General features: G+C 64.7%; 1 protein-coding gene across 2 annotated transcripts; it reads right to left on the bottom strand.

The window, feature by feature from the left end:
* Nucleotides 1-863: 863 nt before the first annotated feature.
* Nucleotides 864-19,388, bottom strand: APLP1 (amyloid beta precursor like protein 1). 2 transcript variants are annotated; one of them, XM_075906975.1, is made up of 17 exons: nucleotides 19,147-19,388; nucleotides 15,377-15,541; nucleotides 14,501-14,630; nucleotides 14,203-14,315; nucleotides 13,350-13,528; nucleotides 12,938-13,167; nucleotides 11,603-11,733; nucleotides 11,128-11,202; nucleotides 10,628-10,786; nucleotides 10,178-10,306; nucleotides 9,974-10,073; nucleotides 8,559-8,723; nucleotides 8,101-8,142; nucleotides 7,922-7,992; nucleotides 6,994-7,062; nucleotides 3,769-3,912; nucleotides 864-3,575 (listed from the first exon to the last, which is right to left on the bottom strand). In XM_075906975.1, exons 1-17 carry the CDS (start codon nucleotides 19,213-19,215, stop codon nucleotides 3,477-3,479), a joined length of 2,070 nt encoding a protein of 689 aa, XP_075763090.1. In that variant the 5' UTR covers nucleotides 19,216-19,388; the 3' UTR covers nucleotides 864-3,476. The 2 variants fall into 2 exon arrangements, with proteins under 2 accessions (XP_075763090.1, XP_075763091.1); XM_075906976.1 differs by lacking the exon at nucleotides 19,147-19,388 and adding an exon at nucleotides 15,657-16,057.
* Between the last annotated feature and the right edge of the window lie 1,536 nt (nucleotides 19,389-20,924).

Below are 20,924 nucleotides of genomic sequence, written 5' to 3'. Positions count from 1 at the left end.
AGTTGGAACCTACGAGCCCCAGGTTTGTCCCGGCTCTCTGAGGGTGCAGCATTGGAGGAAGGGGCCCGAGGAGCCTGGTCTGAGCACATCCCTCTTAAAGGAGAGACTGAGACATGCTGGGCAGCAGCCTCCACCAGGCAGTGGTAGGCCCTGGCTACCCAAGGGGCAGGGCCTTGTCCAGTGACTGGGGTGCAATGCACCTGGCCAGGTGAGCTGCTGGCCTTACGCACAGCCCAGGGCTCCAGGCTCCCAGAAGAGAGCAGCTTCCCCTAGAACCCTTCTAGCTTGAGCAGCACAAGTACCCCCTCTGCTGCACTGCCCCCACCATTGCAGCCCAGCACCTCCCTCCCAGGATCCCTATCCCCTCCCTGCACCCCAGCACCCCCTCCTGAGCCCCCACCTCCTCCCTGCAGCCCAGCACCCCCAGCTGAGCCCCCACCTCCTCCCTGCAGCCCAGCACCCCCAGCTGAGCCCCCACCTCCTCCCTGCAGCCCAGAGCCCCCTCCTGAGCCCCCACCTCCTCCCTGCAGCCCAGCACCCCCTCCTGAGCCCCCACCTCCTCCCTGCAGCCCAGAGCCCCCTCCTGAGCCCCCACCTCCTCCCTGCAGCCCAGCACCCCCTCCTGAGCCCCCACCTCCTCCCTGCAGCCCAGAGCCCCCTCCTGAGCCCCCACCTCCTCCCTGCAGCCCAGCACCCCCTCCTGAGCCCCCACCTCCTCCCTGCAGCCCAGAGCCCCCTCCTGAGCCCCCACCTCCTCCCTGCAGCCCAGAGCCCCCTCCCCAGCACCCGCCAGGCACCACAGCCCCCAGCTCTACCAGCCTCCCCCATTTCCAGGCAGCACAGAGTCCAGGCCACACGGTGGGTTCAGGAAGTGACAATATTTTATTAGTGGGGGCGGCAGCCGGGGCGAACCCCTCCCCAGGCCCAGCGGTAACGTTCCGCCCTGGAGCCCGGGCCCGGCCAGAGCCCCTGGGGCTCTGCAGTCAGCGCAGGTTGGACACACCCGGGGGGGCAGGTGTGTTGGGGGAACCCCCCCCCTTCTCTGATCTCGCACGTGCAAGTCGGGGCTAACGGGGGGGGGGCGAAGGATCGAGGAGGCCCCTCCCCCCGGGAGCGGGATCTGCCTCCCTGGCCATTGGATTGGCCCCCGCCTGAAGCTGCTCACGTGACTGCAAAGGCTGATGGGCAGCTCCAGCTGATCGCATCCCCCGGGAGATAAAATGGTATCTCTCCCATGCAACCCCCTATTTCAGGAGGTAAGGTGGTATTTCCCTGGCGCATTCCCCCCCGCTGCAGGGCGAAAGGTAGTGTGGCCCAAAGGCACCTTTCTGGGTGGAGAGGGCATTGTCCCTACGGATGGTAAAATGGTAGATCCCGATTGTATCAATACACAGGTGCTATGGTATATCCCGACTCCCACTCATGCGGAGGTGGTACATCCCACCAGCCCGGGACAGCGAACGGACTGGTACGGACCGGAACCGCCTGGGGCCCAACCACAAACCCCAGCGCTCTATGCCCCCCTCTCGTAGGGAGTAAGATGGTATGTCCCAAATACACCCCCCCAACTGGCGGGAACAAGATAGTATATCCCAAGTACTCCCGCTACAGGGAGTATTATGGTCTATCCCAATTATACCCCCACCCCGCTGCAGGGGGTAAGATGGTACATCCCGTTTCAGATTTTCTAGTGGGGCGGGGGCCACGCGTGTCAAGGGGAGCAAGCGTTGTTGGCTCTAGCAAGACCCACGGGCTGGTCCTGCCCCCCCCCCCCGTCACAGGCTGTGGTTTTACCCCGATCCCACTGCCCCCACCAACCATCCCCCACGTCTGGCTCCTCCCACTCCCTCCTGACCACCCCTCCATCCTGAGCCTCTGCCCCCCCACTCCTGTCCCACACCTAGCTCCACTGTCCTGCCCCCCTCTAACTAGCCCCTCTGCCCCCCCACTCCTCTGTCCCACACCTAGCTCCACTGTCCTGCCCCCCTCTAGCTAGTCCCTCTGCCCGCCCCCTCCCGCTCCTCTGTCTCACACCCCATTCCTCTGTCCCTGCTGGCTGCTCCATGCCTTGCTCCTGTCTGTGCTTCCACCCCTTCCCCTCTGCCCCAAGCCCAACTCTTCTGCCCCACACCCGGATCCTCTACCCTGCCTCCCTCAGTTGACCCTCCTGCCCCACACCTAGCTCCTCTCCCATTATCCCCCTGCCCCACACCTGGCTCCTCTCCCCACTCTCCCCCCAAACTGCCCCTGTGCCCCACAGATTCCTTGTAGCCCAGCAGCTGAATGGACTGCCCCTCTGAAGGAGCTGAAAATGACTCCTCCCAGCTGACTCCCCACTGAAGTGCAGCTGAGCACACAAGTGGGGAATTTGGGGAGGGTACGGTGGGGGAGGCAAGCCCTGCTTGGGGGGTGTCCATCCAAACCTGCCTGGCCAGCTTTGAAATAAATTAAATACAACTAGCAGGGGGATACAGAAACCTTGCTGTGCGTAGGGGTGGGAGTAGAGTGTGGGGTATAGGACCAAGTGGTGGGGTGGGGCTGTTGCGTTGATGTGGGGCACAGCATTGCATGTGCGAGAATGTGTCCATTGGCAGGTGGCTGGGTGGAGGTGCACTGCACGTGAGTGGGTGCACAGTGTAGCTGGCTGGGTACAGTCACGGTGTTGAGTACTGGAGAGGCAGATTGCTGTATTAGTGCTGTGTGCACATTGCAGGGTTGCTGTATTAGTTGGCAGGTGGCTGTATTGCAGTGTTGTGCCCCCAAGGGTGCATGTTGGCGAGTCTGTGTGTAGTTATGGTGTTGTGTGTGGGAGAAGTATCAGAGGGGTAGCCGTGTTAGTCTGAATCTGCAAAAGCGACCAGGAGTCCTGGGGCACCTTATAGACTAACTGAATCAGACCTGCATCTGACGAAGTGGGTCTTTGCCCACGAAAGCTTATGCTCCTACACTTCAGTTAGTCTATAAGGTGCCACAGGACTCCTCGCCGCTTTTGTGGGGGAGAAGGTGCCTGTTGGCAGGTTACTGTGTGTAGTTACGCTATTGTGCATGTTGGGGGGCTGTGTGTTGTGTGCAAAAGAGTGCTTGTTGGTGGGTGCTGTATGTAGTACTGAATTGTGTGCATGCCCATACACTAGAACCACCTGAAAGAAACCACCTTCCTGAACCTCCCCCTGATGGGATCAAATGCCCCTACATACCCAAAGCCCCCTCCTTGGAGGGCTGTGATTCCATGGGGGTTGGGTAGCTGTTTAGAATCCAGTTGGGGAAATGGGCCAGGAAGCACTAGGGACCAAGGGGGGGGGGGACGGAGGGAGGGGGGGAGAGGCCAGGAACATGAGGGACAGCACTGGAGAGAGTGGGGGGGGGGGGGGATGGACACAGGTTTAATGCCCTCCAATTGGTGTAGGGGGAGGGAGCGCTGTGCGTGAATGCTCCTCGGCGTGCCCCGCCCCCCCCCACACGGTGCAGCTGGCTTCTCAGTGCATCTCCTCGAAGAATTTGTAGGTGGGATTCTCATAGCCGTGGTTCTGCATCTTGCTGAGCTGCCGTTCCTCGGGACTCACCATGGGGTCCACCTGCTCAGGGAGGGACGGACACGTGCCGGAGTTAGGGGAGCCGGGCTGGAGGCTTCCTCCTTTCCCCACCAAGGACAGCTCCCAACCCCCACCACGAGGACGCTGGGAGCCAGGACTCCTGGGTCCCCTCTCTGGCTGTACCCCCCTGCGGGCAGCGGTCCCGGTGAGAGCCAAAGGGGGGGAGGGGCGTTACCTCCACGATGCCGTGGCTGATGGTCCCATAGGGCTTCCGGCGAACCATCAGGAGACTGATGATTATCACCATGGCGACCGCCACTGCCACTACCAGCAGGCCAATCAGGGCTCCCCTGTTAATGGTGACTAGGGTGTCCGGCTCCTGTGGGGCAGAGAGAATCATGTGCTCCTCCCTCATCTTCACAGACTCACTGGGAAGGGGGAGGAGCCCCACTTAAGGATTCGGGTTAGTCTGCTCTGGGAGGGGCAGGCTAGGAGGGGCACCCTAGACTCCAGGCCTCCCTTCACTAGGATGTGGGGGGGTCTGTAAGCCCACTGCTCCTCCCACATATCAGAATTATGGGGAGGGGGAGCAGGGAGGGATTCCTTGGGCTCCCAATGGGGCAAGGTGGCAGCATTGGGGGCTGCAGAGGCAGGAGAGGGATACCGGTATGAGGGGACCTCTGCCAATGGGGGTGGGGTGGTAGCACACATTGCTGGGCATGTGCAGGAATGGAGGGGCTCTGGGGGAACCACCTGCGGGGGGCAAGGCTGGGGGGAGGCACAATGCTGGGGGGCGCAGGGGTGGGACACGGGTGGGAGGCACACTGCTGGGGGGGCTCATGGGCGAGGCACACGAGGGACATGTGATCAGGAGGGGCAGGGCTGAGGGGGCGCAGGGGCGGGGCATATGCACGGTCGGGAGGCACAGAGGTTAGAGACACACGAGAGACAGATGGGGCGGGACACACAGTTGAGAGGCGCAGCGCTGAGGGGGCGCAGGGGCAAGGCACACAGGAGGGACGCACGGTCCGGAGGCGCAGCGCTGAGGGGGCGCAGGGGCGAGGCACACAGGAGGGACGCAGGGTCGGGAGGCGCAGCGCTGAGGGGGCGCAGGGGCGAGGCACACAGGAGGGACGCAGGGTCGGGAGGCGCAGCGCTGAGGGGGCGCAGGGGCGAGGCACACAGGAGGGACGCAGGGTCGGGAGGCGCAGCGCTGAGGGGGCGCAGGGGCGAGGCACACAGGAGGGACGCAGGGTCGGGAGGCGCAGCGCTGAGGGGGCGCAGGGGCGAGGCACACAGGAGGGACACACGGTCGGGAGGCGCAGCGCTGAGGGGGCGCAGGGGCGAGGCACACAGGAGGGACGCAGGGTCGGGAGGCGCAGCGCTGAGGGGGCGCAGGGGCGAGGCACACAGGAGGGACACACGGTCGGGAGGCGCAGCGCTGAGGGGGCGCAGGGGCGAGGCACACAGGAGGGACACACGGTCGGGAGGCGCAGCGCTGAGGGGGCGCAGGGGCGAGGCACACAGGAGGGACACACGGTCGGGAGGCGCAGCGCTGAGGGGGCGCAGGGGCGAGGCACACAGGAGGGACGCAGGGTCGGGAGGCGCAGCGCTGAGGGGGCGCAGGGGCGAGGCACACAGGAGGGACGCAGGGTCGGGAGGCGCAGCGCTGAGGGGGCGCAGGGGCGAGGCACACAGGAGGGACGCAGGGTCGGGAGGCGCAGCGCTGAGGGGGCGCAGGGGCGAGGCACACAGGAGGGACACACGGTCCGGAGGCGCAGCGCTGAGGGGGCGCAGGGGCGAGGCACACAGGAGGGACGCAGGGTCGGGAGGCGCAGCGCTGAGGGGGCGCAGGGGCGAGGCACACAGGAGGGACGCAGGGTCGGGAGGCGCAGCGCTGAGGGGGCGCAGGGGCGAGGCACACAGGAGGGACACACGGTCGGGAGGCGCAGCGCTGAGGGGGCGCAGGGGCGAGGCACACAGGAGGGACACACGGTCCGGAGGCGCAGCGCTGAGGGGGCGCAGGGGCGAGGCACACAGGAGGGACGCAGGGTCGGGAGGCGCAGCGCTGAGGGGGCGCAGGGGCGAGGCACACAGGAGGGACGCAGGGTCGGGAGGCGCAGCGCTGAGGGGGCGCAGGGGCGAGGCACACAGGAGGGACACACGGTCGGGAGGCGCAGCGCTGAGGGGGCGCAGGGGCGAGGCACACAGGAGGGACGCAGGGTCGGGAGGCGCAGCGCTGAGGGGGCGCAGGGGCGAGGCACACAGGAGGGACGCAGGGTCGGGAGGCGCAGCGCTGAGGGGGCGCAGGGGCGAGGCACACAGGAGGGACGCAGGGTCGGGAGGCGCAGCGCTGAGGGGGCGCAGGGGCGAGGCACACAGGAGGGACGCAGGGTCGGGAGGCGCAGCGCTGAGGGGGCGCAGGGGCAAGGCACACAGGAGGGACGCAGGGTCGGGAGGCGCAGCGCTGAGGGGGCGCAGGGGCGAGGCACACAGGAGGGACGCAGGGTCGGGAGGCGCAGCGCTGAGGGGGCGCAGGGGCGAGGCACACAGGAGGGACGCAGGGTCGGGAGGCGCAGCGCTGAGGGGGCGCAGGGGCGAGGCACACAGGAGGGACACACGGTCGGGAGGCGCAGCGCTGAGGGGGCGCAGGGGCGAGGCACACAGGAGGGACGCAGGGTCGGGAGGCGCAGCGCTGAGGGGGCGCAGGGGCGAGGCACACAGGAGGGACGCAGGGTCGGGAGGCGCAGCGCTGAGGGGGCGCAGGGGCGAGGCACACAGGAGGGACGCAGGGTCGGGAGGCGCAGCGCTGAGGGGGCGCAGGGGCGAGGCACACAGGAGGGACGCAGGGTCGGGAGGCGCAGCGCTGAGGGGGCGCAGGGGCGAGGCACACAGGAGGGACGCAGGGTCGGGAGGCGCAGCGCTGAGGGGGCGCAGGGGCGAGGCACACAGGAGGGACGCAGGGTCGGGAGGCGCAGCGCTGAGGGGGCGCAGGGGCGAGGCACACAGGAGGGACGCAGGGTCGGGAGGCGCAGCGCTGAGGGGGCGCAGGGGCGAGGCACACAGGAGGGACGCAGGGTCGGGAGGCGCAGCGCTGAGGGGGCGCAGGGGCGAGGCACACAGGAGGGACGCAGGGTCGGGAGGCGCAGCGCTGAGGGGGCGCAGGGGCGAGGCACACAGGAGGGACGCAGGGTCGGGAGGCGCAGCGCTGAGGGGGCGCAGGGGCGAGGCACACAGGAGGGACGCAGGGTCGGGAGGCGCAGCGCTGAGGGGGCGCAGGGGCGAGGCACACAGGAGGGACGCAGGGTCGGGAGGTGCAGCGCTGGAGGGGGCGCAGGGGCGAGGCACAGAGGAGGGACGCACGGTCGGGAGGTGCAGCGCTGAGGGGGCGCAGGGGTGGCGTACACCTGGGGGACACAAGGGGGGCAGTGCTATGTTACGGATGCCACAAGCTGCTCACCAGCTCATCGCGTTGGATCTCGGGGGACTTGTATAAGACTCCCTTGACGTCCCCCACTGAGATGTTCACCTGCGGAGGAGACAGGCTAGAGCTGAGAGGAGGGCACCTGCTTGCACCCCTTTCTCTCCATGGCAACAGGGTGCAACCTATGGTGGGGCAATGGCGCTTAGCTGCATCCCCCATCACAGTCTTGGAGGAGAACATGCACCATGCCACGAAGTCACGTCAAGCTGCTCCCACAATGCACAGCGCCTGTCTCCCAGCATGCATTGCACCCACATGCCCAGCTGGGAAGGGTGTCACGTCAAGCTGCTCCCGCAATGCACAGTGCCTGTCTCCCAGCATGCATTGCACCCACATGCCCAGCTGGGGGGGTGTCACGTCAAGCTGCTCCCACAATGCACAGCGCCTGTCTCCCAGCATGCATTGCACCCACATGCCCAGCTGGGAGGGGTGTCACGTCAAGCTGCTCCCACAATGCACAGTGCCTGTCTCCCAGCATGCATTGCACCCACATGCCCAACTTGGGGGGGGGGGGTCAAGTCAAGCTGCTCCCGCAATGCACAGCGCCTGTCTCCCAGCATGCATTGCACCCACATGCCCAGCTAGGGTGGGAGGGGGCGGTGTCAAGCCAAGCTGCTCCCACAATGCACAGTGCCTGTCTCCCAGCATGCATTGCACCCACATGCCCAGCTAGGGTGGGAGGGGGCGATGTCAAGCCAAGCTGCTCCCACAATGCACAGTGCCTGTCTCCCAGCATGCATTGCACCCACATGCCCAGCTGGGGGGGGGAGGGGGCGGTGTCAAGCCAAGCTGCTCCCACAATGCACAGCGCCTCATTCCATCCAGGACAAGGTCTCGCGCACCCCAGACTGGCCGTTCCCCTCCCACCTGCGCACTAATGGGAGGAGGCTCCCACCCCACTCACCCTCTGCTCGCCCTTGCCCAGCGGGGCCTTCTCGCTGGGGAGGTCGTCCTGCTCCGCCGCTGTCCCGGAGGCTGTGGGAAGGAAGAGTCCCATGAGCCCAGGAAGGAGTCCTGGGGCATAAAGGTGGAGCAGGCTGACCCTGCTCGGGGATGGGGGCAGCGGCCACCCCAGGCACTCACCTTTCTTCTCAGCTGGCTGGGAGTCTGCCGGAGGAGGGGTCCCTATGGCAGCGGCACAAGCAGACGGTCCCGGAGAGGAGCCACAGGAAGAGAGGCAGAGCAGAGACAGCAGGTGTTGAGTTGGGGCTGGGGAATGCCCGCCCTGCTGCAGCTGAGGGTCGGTGCAGGCATACTGGGGGGGGGAGGGGCTCCTCTTCAAATCCCCCTCCCTGCTCTGGGCCTGATGCGCTGGGTTCTGGCCCCACCCTCACAAGGTCTGACCTGCCCCATGGGGTCCATCCCTTCAGGGCCTGGCCCCACTCTCACAAGGTCTGCCCCATGGGGTTCATCCCTTCAGGGCCTGGCCCCACTCTCACAAGGTCTGCCCCATGGGGTCCATCCCTTCAGGGCCTGGCCCCACTCTCACAAGGTCTGCCCCATGGGGTTCAACCCTCCAGGGCCTGGCCCCGCCCTCTCACCTTCCCCAGGGAACAGGTCCCCAGCCCCCAGGTGGTCAGAATGGTCCTCAGGGTCCAGGTCCTCGTTGCTGTCCAGTGGCAGGAACTCCTCAGTGGTGCGTGTCTCCGAGATGGATGTGGTGAGCAGGCTGCTGGTCCCTGCCCGCTCCGCCTGCAGTAGCTCTTCTGGGGAAACCAGGGAGGACCATGGGTCACAGGAGTGAGAGCTGCTCTAACCATTAGACCACTCTCCCCTCCCAGACCCAGGGATAGAACCCAGGAGTCCTGGCTCCCAACCTCCCACTAGATTCCTCTCCCCTCAGCCTAACAGACAGGTTGCACAGCTGGATCCAGGAGCTGAGCAGGGAGGGTCAGGGCAGGATCTGGGGTAGGAGGCATGTCAGGTGGATGTGGGGGTATCTACACACCAACTCCCACTGCCTCTCTGAGAGCCAGAAGATATAGCAGGGCCATGGGGGGCACACACACATAGCTGGTCCCATGGAGTTGAGGGGTAGGTGTCACAGGGGAGGAGGAGGTATGGAGTAGCGGCGCTGGTGGGGGGGGGGGCGGTACACACAGATCCCATAGCCTGTTCAAGAGCCAGGAGTGGGTGAAGAGGGGGTCACTGAGGGAAGGGGGTGTTGAGGGGTATTGCTGGAGGGAGGGGCTGTTGGGGTACAAACATTCAGTCCCACAGTCCTTCTGAGAGCCGGGGAGCTGTCAGGGGGTCCTGTTGGGGGAGGAGTAGTTGGGGGTACATGTGTGTCTGGTCTTGCAGCCCCACTGAGAGCTGGCAGCTGTTGGGGGAAGCAGAGGCCATTGGGGTTACTGGCTGTCATGGGTTGGGATATTGGGGGCAGGGACTGTTGGGGGAGGGGAGTTGGTTAGCCATCAAGGGCAGAGGGACTGGGGACACTGGGAGAAGGGGCATCGGGGGCTGGGCTGTCGGGGTGCGTATCTTGTCCTGCAGCCCTTCAGAGAGGCCATCAAACGGAAGGGGCTCTTGGGGTACGTTCGTATTGGTCCTGCAGCCCCCGGGAATACTGGGGAGTGCTGTCAGAGAAGGACATGCCAGGGGACCACTGGGGTACAGGTAGGCTGGCAGGAGGAGGGGCTGTGGAGTTGGGGGGCTGTCTGGGCACATGTGTATCTAATCCAGTCCCAGGGAGGGGCTGTCAAGGTACGAATGAATCTGTCCCCCAGCCCCGCAGAGAGGTGGGGTCTGTGGGTTCCCAAGTATTTGGTCCCAAAGCCCCCTAGACAGCTCTAGGGAACTGTTGGGGGAGGGGCCATTGGGGGCTCTCGGGGTACATGCGTATCTGGCCCCACAGTTCCAGGGAGGAGGGGCTGTCGGGGGACCGTCAGGATTCATACATATCTGGCCCCACAGAGAGCTGGGGGGCGCACTGGGGAGGGGCGCTCGGGGTACATACGTATCTGGTCCCGCAGCTCTGCAGAGAGCCGGGGGTTCTTGTAGAGCAGAGCCAGGCTCTGGTTCATGCGCTCCTCGATAACGTGCAGGTGGGTGTACACCTGGGGACAGATGGAGGGAGGGACAGACAGACGGGAGGCTATTAGGATGGGCACGCCCCTCCCCAGACTGTGATGGATGACTGGGGGCAAAAGGGGGTCCCCACCTGGAACTTCATCTGCTCGGCCTTCTCCGGGTCGACAGCGCTGACGTGCTGGTAGTGCCGCAGCGTGTGCCGCTGGTCCTTCTGCTCCGCCCACACGTACCGCCTCAGCGCCTGCAGCACCCGCTCCGGCTGGGTGGTCAATCACAGGGAGAGACGGAGTCAGAGCTGGCCAATCAGCACCCCTCCCCTAGAGCCCATTCTAGACAGGGCCACCACCAGTCTATGCAGCACCCACTCCAGCTGAGCAGCCAATCACAGGGAGAGGCGGAGTCAGAGCTGGCTTATCAGTGTTCCCACTCTAGAACCCCTTCTGGGACTTGTTCTAGATTGGCCTATCCTGCCAATCCATGCCACACATGCCCCAGCTGGTGGCATCTGAGCCATCCAATCAGCAACCCTGCTCTAGATGCAGCCCCCTGGCTAATGGTGGGATCAGCCTGCCCGGCCCACCTGTGGGCTGTCACTCTGCACGGCGCTCAGGTAGCTCTCCAGTGCCACGCGCCGATTGTCATTCAGCCGGGCCACCACCCGGGCCAGGTGCGTCTCCACCAGCCGCCGCCGCTCACCAGCTACCTGCTCTTCCAGCGTCTGCAGGATGGTCTGGAAATGCTGTGTGGGGAGGGGCCGTGGGTCAGTGGTGGTGGGGCCTGGAGTCCTCAAGGGGCAGGGAGGAGGAGGGCTGAGAACCCAGCGGGCAGGTTATTGGGGAGGAGCTAGGAATCCTCCATGGGGAACGGGGGAGGGGGGGGCATTGGGGCCATGGCCAAGAACCCAAATGGGTGAGGCCAGTGGAGGCAGGACCAAGAACCCCCAGATGCATAGGGGGGCACCACTGGGGCAGGAGCGAGTGAGTGGTGGTGGTGGGGGCAGCCCTGGTGCCGGGAGTGAACATCTGGACGGGGGCAGGGCAGGCATGAGGGGGCAGCCCCACCCCACTGTCCCTGACTCACCTCGTTCAGAGTCTGCCGGTCAGCCTTGGGCAGCTCCTTGGCCTGGTTATCCGCCTCGGCCCATTCCTTCATCACCTAGGGGGCACCGCACATGAATGGGGCCCGGCCCTATGCCAAGCCCGCAGCCCCCAGGCCTCTGAACTCCACACTCCTACTGAAGACGGGGGGCCTTCTCCACGCTCACCTAACATGCACCAGTCTCCTGCCCTCCCCCCCCCATGCGCCAGCCTCCTGCCCCCCACGCCCCGTGACAGCGAATTGAGCCCACACCCACATGGAATGGAGAAGGTGCAGGCACAGTAACATGAGCAGAGGCAGAGCCCATCAGGATGGGCTGACGGGTGGGTCGGGGCAACCCCAGACACAGAGAGACCCTGCGGACATGGGGATGGAGCTCATGCCACCATGCCAGGGAAGACGGGTGAGGGCCAGGGTAACGGATGGGAGACTGTGTCCTTCACCCCCCCAAGAGCACCTCATTGATCTGTTTCATCCGGCGTTCCTCCAGGTTCATCTTGGCTCGCAGGAAGTTGGCATGTTCGCTCCCATCGCCTGGCATCTCGAAGTAGATGTCCACCCCATCCGTGGGGCGCGGGGCGGGGGGGGCTGTGGGGACAGATCTGTCAGCATGACACCCCCTAATGAGCTCCCTACTGGGCAATGCCTCATGGCTCTGTGTCTTCTGCTGAACCCCACTGCTCCTGCAGCCCCTCACTGAGGCCCCCCCCATCCCTATAGCCCAGAACCCCCCGGTCACCCCATATCACAGAGCGCTAATCCCCGCAGCTCTTGGCTGAGTCCCCATAGCATGGAGTCCTTACCCCTGCAGCCCAGACCCCACGCTGAGCCCCCCTTAAGCATGGCACTCACTGCGGAGCCCCCAGCCCACTCCCCACAGATAGCGCCCCCTAGCACTGCACTGGGCTGCTGTTTCTCTGAGCGGAGGCAGAGGAGGGTCTCTGGCAGCTGCTCCGAGCCTGGCACAGCTGGGCACAGTGCCATGCAGAACAGGCGCCCATTGTCAGGTGGGGAGGAGATAACAACAGCCCAGAGTGATGAGCATCCTGACTCCCTCTCTGTGGGTACGTCCGCTCTGTGCCAGGCTGTGCCAGTCCCTTCGCTTGGGAACTCCTGGCCTGCCCAAAAGGGTCATGCAGCAGCTCCTGCCCCGGGGGGCAGAAACCCACCAGCTCCTCCCATCCCAGCAGCGCCTGCCCTGGGGAACAGAAACCCGCCAGCTCCCCCGACCCCAGCAGCGCCTACCCCGGGGGGCAGAAACCCGCCAGCTCCCCCCACCCCAGCAGCTCCTGCCCCGGGGAATAGAAACCCGCCAGCTCCCCCGACCCCAGCAGCGCCTACCCCGGGGGGGCAGAAACCCGCCAGCTCCCCCCACCCCAGCAGCTCCTGCCCCGGGGAACAGAAACCCGCCAGCTCCCCCGACCCAGCAGCGCCTGCCCCGGGGGGCAGAAACCCGCCAGCTCCCCCCACCCCAGCAGCTCCTGCCCCGGGGAACAGAAACCCGCCAGCTCCCCCAACCCCAGCAGCGCCTACCCCGGGGGGCAGATACCCGTCAGCTCCCCCCCACCCCAGCAGCTCCTGCCCCGGGGAACAGAAACCCGCCAGCTCCCCCGACCCAGCAGCGCCTGCCCCGGGGGGCAGAAACCCGCCAGCTCCCCCGACCCCAGCAGCGCCTAACCTAGGGGGCAGAAACTCGTCAGCTCCCCCGACCCCAGCAGCGCCTAACCTAGGGGGCAGAAACCCGCCAGCTCCCCCGACCCCAGCAGCGCCTGCCCTGGGGTCTGGGCCTCACCTTTGCCCTCCTCCTCAGTGGTTCGTGTAGTGGTGGTGATGGTGGTCTGGGTGACGCTGTCATCGTAATAACCTGGCTCCACAAAATAGTCATCCCAAGTGGCGGGGAAGGGGTCGGTGTCAGCCGCGCTGTCCCCTGGGCCTTCATCCTCCTCCTCTTCCTCCTCGTCCTCCTCATCTGCCTCCACTGTCTCTTCTTCCGTCGGGGCCCGGCCTGTTGGGAGTCTCTTGCTACAGCAGGGTGGGGGGGGGCAAGAGTCAGGGATGGGATGGGGACAGCGAGCTGCCCCCACAGCGGTGCCGAGCGGGGGGGGGGGCGCTGCACGGAGCTGTCCCCACAGCACTGCCTTGAGCCACTGGGGAGGGAACTGCTGTGAGCTTCCCCCACAGTGGTGCCTTATACATCCTCTCACCTGTGCTTGGGCTCTTCCTTCAGGTGGGCCATATTGTGGGGACCTGGGGTGGGCTCCTCCAGCTGGAGAGGAAGGGGGCGTGAGGGGCAGCACACGTACTCCACGCCCCGGAAGCGGTCGGCCCCACAAGGCAGCAGCATCCCGTAGCTGTGCAGCTCGAGCCCCTCGCTGCTGCAGGCCTGGGGGTGGGGTGAGAGGGAGTAGCATCAGACACTCCTAGACAGCCCAGCATTGGTAGATCTACAAGCACCCCTCCGCCTAGCGCCATGACGGTGGCATCTCCCAGTAACTTCCCTCCCCGGCACAATGGTATCTCCCAGAAACTCCCCCCTCACAATGGCAGTGATGTCCTGAACTCCCCCCCCCCCCCCCCCGGCATGACAATGGCATATCCTCAGACTTACCTTCCCCACTAACCCTCCCATTATGCCAATGGTATCTCCCATGGCCTTTCCCAGATGGAGAGGATATCCTGAGATCTCCCCCTTAATAGCAGCAGTATCTCCCAAAAACTGCTGCCCCTCTGCCCCGCCAATATACCCAAAATTCCATAAGGTAATAATCTCTCTCCAGGATTCCCTTCCAGGTGGCCACGGTATCTCCCGAGACCCCCTTCCTCATATAGCAATTGTATCTCTCCAGAACTCCTCCCCAGCAATGGTATTTCCCAAGACCCTCCACAATCGTCCATCCTGAACCCCTGCCTACCCCTCACGTGAGTGGTATTTCTGGGAACTCCCCCAGAAGGCAAAGGAACAGGCCTGTACCCACATGGGATGGTCTCCCCAAGGAGGGTGCACAGGGGCCCCTGGGAGTGACACTGGGGTTCCCCCAGCACCCTGCCTGTACTCACCTCCTTGGCCACGCCATGCCAGTATACATAGCTCTCGCATGAGTCCATCTTCTCCTGGTGCAGGAACTTGCAGGTGTCAGGTACGAGAAGAGCCTCACTGACAAACTCACCCACTGGAGGGGGGGGGGGGCGGGGGAAGAGGACAGAGTGTGAGCTCAGCTCTCCCACACCCTGCTTGCATCCTCAGGCTCCCTCCCAGGAGTCCCAGTTCCCAGCTCCCCCACTCTACCCACTAGACCTCAGTGCCCTCCCAGAGCAAGGGATGGGACCCAGGCATCCTGTGCCCACCTCCACTCACCCAGGCACCTGTAGGGCACCACGATGTGCCGATGCCCCTTGCACTGGGGGCGCCCTTTCTTGCACCAGTTGTCAATGGTGATGGGCTGCGTGCCTTCCACCGCGCTGGTGATCTGCAGCTCGGGGTACACCTGTGGGGCAGGCAGTTATCACAGGGGGCCCACAGGGGCATAAAGCCGTGGGCCCCCCACTAAAGATGCAACAGACAGCAGGGGCCATGGGCAGGGATTGATTAGGGGTCTCTGCCTCTTCTTGCTAATCCCTGAGCGAGCTCTGGGATGGATCAGTCCACCCCCCGCATCTCTCTTAGCTTTTGGCCACATGAAGAGCGCAGCAGGGGAGATCCTGACACTGGGGCCCAGACTATGGATGTTAAGTATCGAGTAAAGGACTAATAACGTATCGACTAATCGTGTACTCAATAAGGGGCTGCTCCGGCTCTGCAGTTTAAATGTACTGTTGTACCTCTGCCTCCCCTGCCCCCGCTCCCCGTACTGTGGAGAACCAGCTCTGATATAGAGGCTGCAAAGCGGGGGGTGGGGGGTGGAGTGGGGTGTAGTCAACTCGACTACTCAATAAGCCTAGGCTTATCGGGTAGTCAACCATTTGACTACTCGCTTACATCCCTAGCACAGACCATGGAAAAGGACCTGCTGGTGGGAGGGGCCAGTGTAGTGCGGCTGGGGGGGCTAACAGGAAGGTCCACTGTGCAGGCGTGTCAGGAAGTGTGGGGCAGAAGAGGGTGGGCACATCCTGGCAGCGTGTGGGTGGGAACATGGGTTGTGGGAAGCCATAGGGCAGGGGGCTGTGGGGCTGGTACTCGCTGGCAGTGTGGGGGCTGTGAGGAGCCATAGGGCAGGGGGCTGTGCGCTTTTACCTCCTGACAGTAGGCGAGGATCTCCTGGCGGCTGCGGAAGCAGCTGCGGGCACCGGCAGCGTCAGGATCCCACCCGCCCGTCTGCAGATTTCGATGCATCGTCAGTTTCCCGCAGAACACGGCCACCTGGGGCTCGGCCACGGATGCCCCCGCCACGCCCAGTGCCTACCACAGGGGGAGAGGTTAGTGCCCAGTTTGCCTAACCCCCACCCTGCCCAGCACCTGCCTTTGGGGCAGGGGTTAGTGCCTGGCCTGGTCTGCCCCTCCCCACTGCACTCACTAGGCACCCGCCAGATATGGGCTGCAAGCAGGAGATGCCAACTCCCTGTGGGTAGGTAGGGGGAGCCCTGGTCCTGATCCTGAGCTGGACTGGGTGCTCAGCTGATCCCGCCCAACTCCCCCTTCAGTATACGCTGAGCATGAGCCAGACTGCACCGGCCCAGCTATCTCCCGGGGAATGGGGCAAGACACGGGGCCTTTCCCCTCTGGGGGTGCTGGCTCCAATCTGCCAGGGCAGGCACTGGCTGGAGCACAGGGCCTTTTCCCTCTAGGTCAGTAGCTGTGGGCTGAGGGCATTGGTGGAACTGTGGGTTAGGAGTGAGGGGCATCGGCAGGGCAAGGCTATCAAGGTGCGGCGGGTCGGGAGGGACAGGCACCCTAGGGGTGGCTCAAACACACATCTGGCCCCTTCCCCTCCCCCCAACCATCTCTCTCTCTCCCTTGGCAACCACAGGGATGTTGTTGCCGCGGTAACTGCTCCCCATGGAGTTGCCCGATCTTCCTGGTCGCCATGGAGACCGTCTCCCAGAAGGAATTTTAAATAACTTTCCCCCACTCCCTCTCATATAACCCCACCCTAACCTCCCTCCCCCACCTCAGTCCCCCACCATCCCCCCACCATTACCCCCATCAATGCTGAGGAAACAGGATTCCTGCCCCCCATCTGCCCCAGGAGGAAAATTGCTAGCAGGGCACAAGGGTCACCCCCTCAAACCCTGGGGCAGAGGAACCAGGTGCCATCCCTGCTCCCCCACTGGGCAAGGTGCCAGCCTTGGCCTTTTAACAGACTGCCTTTCACAGCCTCACCCAGCCCAACCAAAACAACAACAAAGGCTCATTCTCAGCCCTGCCAGGGCAGCCAAGGGGCTGCGGGTCGGGAGTGAGGGGCACCGGCTGGGCTGGCGGGGGGCTGCGGGTCGGGAGTGAGGGGCACCGGCTGGGCTGGCGGGGGGCTGCGGGTCGGGAGTGAGGGGCACCGGCTGGGCTGGCGGGGGGCTGCGGGTCGGGAGTGAGGGGCACCAGCTGGGCTGGGGGGCGCCCAGGACTGGGCTGGCGGGGGGCTGCGGGTCAGGAGTGAGGGGCACCGGCTGGGCTGGGGGGCGCCCAGGACTGGGCTGGCAGGGGGCTGCGGGTCAGGAGTGAGGGGCACCAGCTGGGCTGGGGGGCGCCCAGGACTGGGCTGGCAGGGGGCTGCGGGTCAGGAGTCTCTGCATTGTTTGGGGGCCTAGGAGGCAGCTCTCAAGCCAAGGGCCTCACCCGCGTCCCCAGCTCAGGTGCCCAGTGAAGGTCAGACACCTCAGGGCTCCCCCATGTATCAGAAGGGCTCTTCCTTTCCCAGCCCACACTCAGGTACCTGCTGAGGGAGTACCAGGTTTGATGGGGAGGGGCACCAAGTGTTCCCCTTCCTCACGCCTGTTGGGTGACCCTCATTCCTCTACATGGAAGATGGGGAAACCTTAGATAGTGCTCCTGCCCCCCACGTCCCTCCCCCTATCTGGGCAGCAGGGGAGGGGCAGGAGCTGTGTCTGCGGGGGAGGGGCACTGTCGTGCTGGGCAGGAGAACACGTCTATGAAGTGGGGGAGGGGCACTTGCTGGGCAGGGACACTGAGGTGGGCGAGGGGCACTGAGGTGGAGGGCACAGGTCTGTGGCTGTACAGTGGGGGAAGGGCAGGCCTGGTGCTGAATGTTGGGGGGGACTGCCCCCAGCTCAGCCCGGATTACCCCGGCTCTTCCTGGCTAAGCCGCTCACTCCCGGCTTTTTGGCAGCTGCCACAATTTAGCCTGGGCTGACTCTGGCCTCCCTACAGCCTGATGCCTTGGAGGGGGGACAGGAAGAGGGAGAATGAGACAGCAGGGATCAGGGAAGGGGGTTCTGGCTCCAAGAAGCCCCTCCCCATTGGCCGCCACCCTCCACCCGCCCCCCAAGGCTGGGACGCCTGGAGCAGCTGATCAGTGCATGGGCAACCCACAAATCCGCTCAGTTGGGACAAGGATGACTAAAGGGAGATTTGGGCTGAGACGGGCTAATCCCTGCCCTGCCCCCGCATTTAGAGTGATGAGATGGGAGGGGGCTCCCAACAGCTCCAGCCCTGGCCTCACCCAGAAGGGGATCCAGGGGGGGGGGGGGGGACAGTCTCTGCTGCCCCTACCCCCATCGACTTATTTTATTTATTTAAAATATTTTTACCCTCCCTCTCTGTTTAAAATATTCAAAGTGGCTGACAACATTTTTAAAAAACACAATAAATAAATGTATAGAAAATAAAATACAAGACCCCAACGGGGGGGGGGGGGGAACATAAAACCTTGGCGGACACCAGAGCATGAGAGTGGGAGGCAGGTGCTGCATGGGGCAGCCTATGAGAGAGGTGGGGGCTGCAGTGGGCGGGGACAGGTGGGGGAGGGGGATGACAGAAGGAACAGAGGCTGCCAGCTGTGCCCCCTCCCCTCCATCCCGGCATCTTCTCCCCCCACCCCATGAATTATCCATCAGTACATTAAGGCACCAGCTGTCGAACCAGAGCCTGTGTCCAGGGGGCAAAGGCGTGGTGGGGGCGGGGGCGGGGCTGACAACAACATAGGACCAAAGAGTAGATGAAGGCATCTCCCCAAACCCATCCCCCAAGACAGGAGAACCCTCCCTCCACAGCACCTGCAAGAAAGATTGTGGACACCTACCCCTTCCCATCCCAGAGAAACCAGGTGTCTGGGCTCCCCACCCAGCCCCTGCATCTCTAGCCAGTCTGTCTCTGGGATCAAGGGGCCTAGAGCCAAGTCCCAGGTTCTACCCCAGCCCTGGGAGGGGAGTGGGGTCTAGGGGTTAGAGCAGGGGAGCTGGGAGCCAGGCCCTTTCCCCTCCACAGATCAGGCCCCAACCATCAACCCAAGAGCAGCTGGTGGCTAGACATGGGGCACAGTGGGCAAAAGGCCCCTGCCTCAGTGGCGAGCTCCCCTCTTCCCCCTCCTGCACCTGCAGACATGGTGGGCACATCCCTTGCAGCAGGACAAATGGGGCCATTGTGGCACTGTGCCAGGCCAGCCAGTGGCATCAGGGACCTGAGTTCTCACCAGGCCTGAGGGCCTCCAGGGCAGCTAGGAATCCCAATCCCCTGTGACTGTGCCAGCCAGGCAGGTAGGCGCCCCTCCCCCAGCCACCCACTGGCATGGGGCACAGCGATCCCCGGGGGAGAGGGCAGCGCCAGCCCGCCCTGTGCCGTGGGGCTGCCAGGCCCAAGCCCAGGGTCCCACGACCTGGAGAAGGGGGCACTGCTGGGGGGCCCCCGATTGGGGCCTGAAGGGGGGACCGGGGGCCCCCCCACAGTGCCTGCGCCCCATTGTACTAGGCGCTAACGGGGCCCCGGACTCCCCCAGCTCAGGGAGGCGGGGGGCGTGAGAACCGGGGCGGGTGACCTTGGTAACTCCCCCTGTGCCCCCAGAGGAGGGGCTCCCCCAGCCCCTTTCGTGGCCCCGCCCCCAGAGCTGCCCTCACCTGGCTGGTGGCCCCGGCGCTCAGCACCAGCTGGATCCAGGCTGCCCAGAGCCCCGCGGGCAGAGCCATGACCGCGGCTCCCGGCGAGCTCCCGCCGCCCCTCACGCCGCAAGCTCGCCTCGCTTCGCCGGGCTCGGGCCGCGCTGGGTGCCCCGGGCTCGCCTCGCCGCCGATGAAGCAGCCCCGGCGCTGCAGCTCCCTTCCGGCTGGGCTGTGACAGGAAGAGCCCGGGCCGCCAGCTGCGGCTGCTGCAGCCCCCCCCCCCCGGCTCCGCCCCCCGGCTGGCCCCGCCCCCCAGCCAGGGAGCCGGGGATGGGCAGACACCCCCCCCCCCATGCTGCTAGCAACACAGACCAAGCTAGGCCTGGGGGGGCACCTGCAGCCCAGAAGGACGCCAGACAGCTCCCCCCACCCCAGGAGTCCAGCGCTGCAGTGCAGCCCGCACATCCTGTGGAGGGGAGTTCCACAGGCCAATATGATTGCCTGCCTTTCCCAGGAGCCTGCACAAGGCCCAGCAGATAAGGGGCTGGGGCTCTAAACCAGCTTTCCAACTCCCCTCCATCCCCCCCAGACCAGGACAGGAGCCAGAAGGCCCCCACCCCCACCCCAAGCCAGCCACAGATAGAACCCAGGAATCCTGGCTCCCAGCCCCAGCTGAGGGGCATCCTCTTGGAAATGAGGCACCCGGGCAGCACCTCCTGGACCCCAATAGGAGCAGCAGTGAAGGACCCCAGCCTGTGGGGTGAGGCCCACATGCTGTTTCTTAGGAGGATCAAAGTGACACTAATAGCAGGTCTGAGATGGGCTGAGAATGGGCACAACTTGTCACAGTGAAACCAGACAAGGCAGGGCCAGGAAACCCAAGCTGGGGGGATTAAGAATTAGCAGGCCGCCATTACTCTGAGCTGGGAGCAGCAGCTACCCTGTTACCCCAGGAGGAGGAGCCATGGGGCTCAGTCATTTTCAAGGACAGCCAAACGGAAATCTCTCCCATATGCGATGGGGAGATGCAGGATGCCTGTGGGGAGTCCCTGTTACCTCCCCAGAACCACAGGCAGGGGGTCACCCCCTCAACTCATCCCCCAGGCCTGCTGGGAGTCACCCTATGGAGGAGCTGGGGGTAACCCCTCACACGCTGGGGAGAGAATCCAGGTGTCCTGTATCTGGCAGGCATGGGTGCCCGCTGCACAGCATGCTGGGAGATGGGCCCCAGCATCAGGCTGGTGCACATTATGCCATGAGCCTGCAGGGGGCAGCAGGGGGCACCAAAGCCTATATGCCCCAGCCCAGCCCTCATGGGCCCCTCCCCCCTTTCTGTCTGGGTCAGACCCATGGCTGCTCCCATCTCCCCCAACGACCCAGCAGGCTGTGCTGGGGGGAGGCAGGAGTGGGATGCATAGGCAGAGGGGCTGGACTGGCCCCCCTCTGAGCAGAGGTTTCTCCAGCCCCAGCAGAGTGATCGCGCTGGTCATAGTGGGGGTGGGGCAGGGCTGCAGACACCTCCTCCCTCCATGCTGAGCGTACAGTGACTCCTACGGGCCTCACAGTTCTGCCCAGGCCAGCCAGCCCGCCCCCAGTGCCACATGCTCAGGGTTTAGCTGATCGCCGTATTTGGGGTCGGGAAGGAATTTTCCTCCAGGGTAGATTGGCAGAGGCCCTGGAGGTTTTTCGCCTTCCTCTGTAGCATGGGGCACAGATCACAGCTGGAGGATTCTCTGCATCTTGGGGTCTTCAAAGTATTTGAAGGCTTCAATATCTGAGCTATAGGTGAGAGGATT

The sequence above is a fragment of the Pelodiscus sinensis genome, chromosome 24 (genome assembly GCF_049634645.1).
Source record: "Pelodiscus sinensis isolate JC-2024 chromosome 24, ASM4963464v1, whole genome shotgun sequence".
NCBI lineage: Eukaryota > Metazoa > Chordata > Testudines > Trionychidae > Pelodiscus > Pelodiscus sinensis.
The sequence above is the reverse complement of the archived record's forward strand: the minus strand, read 5'-3'. Positions and strand labels throughout refer to the sequence as shown.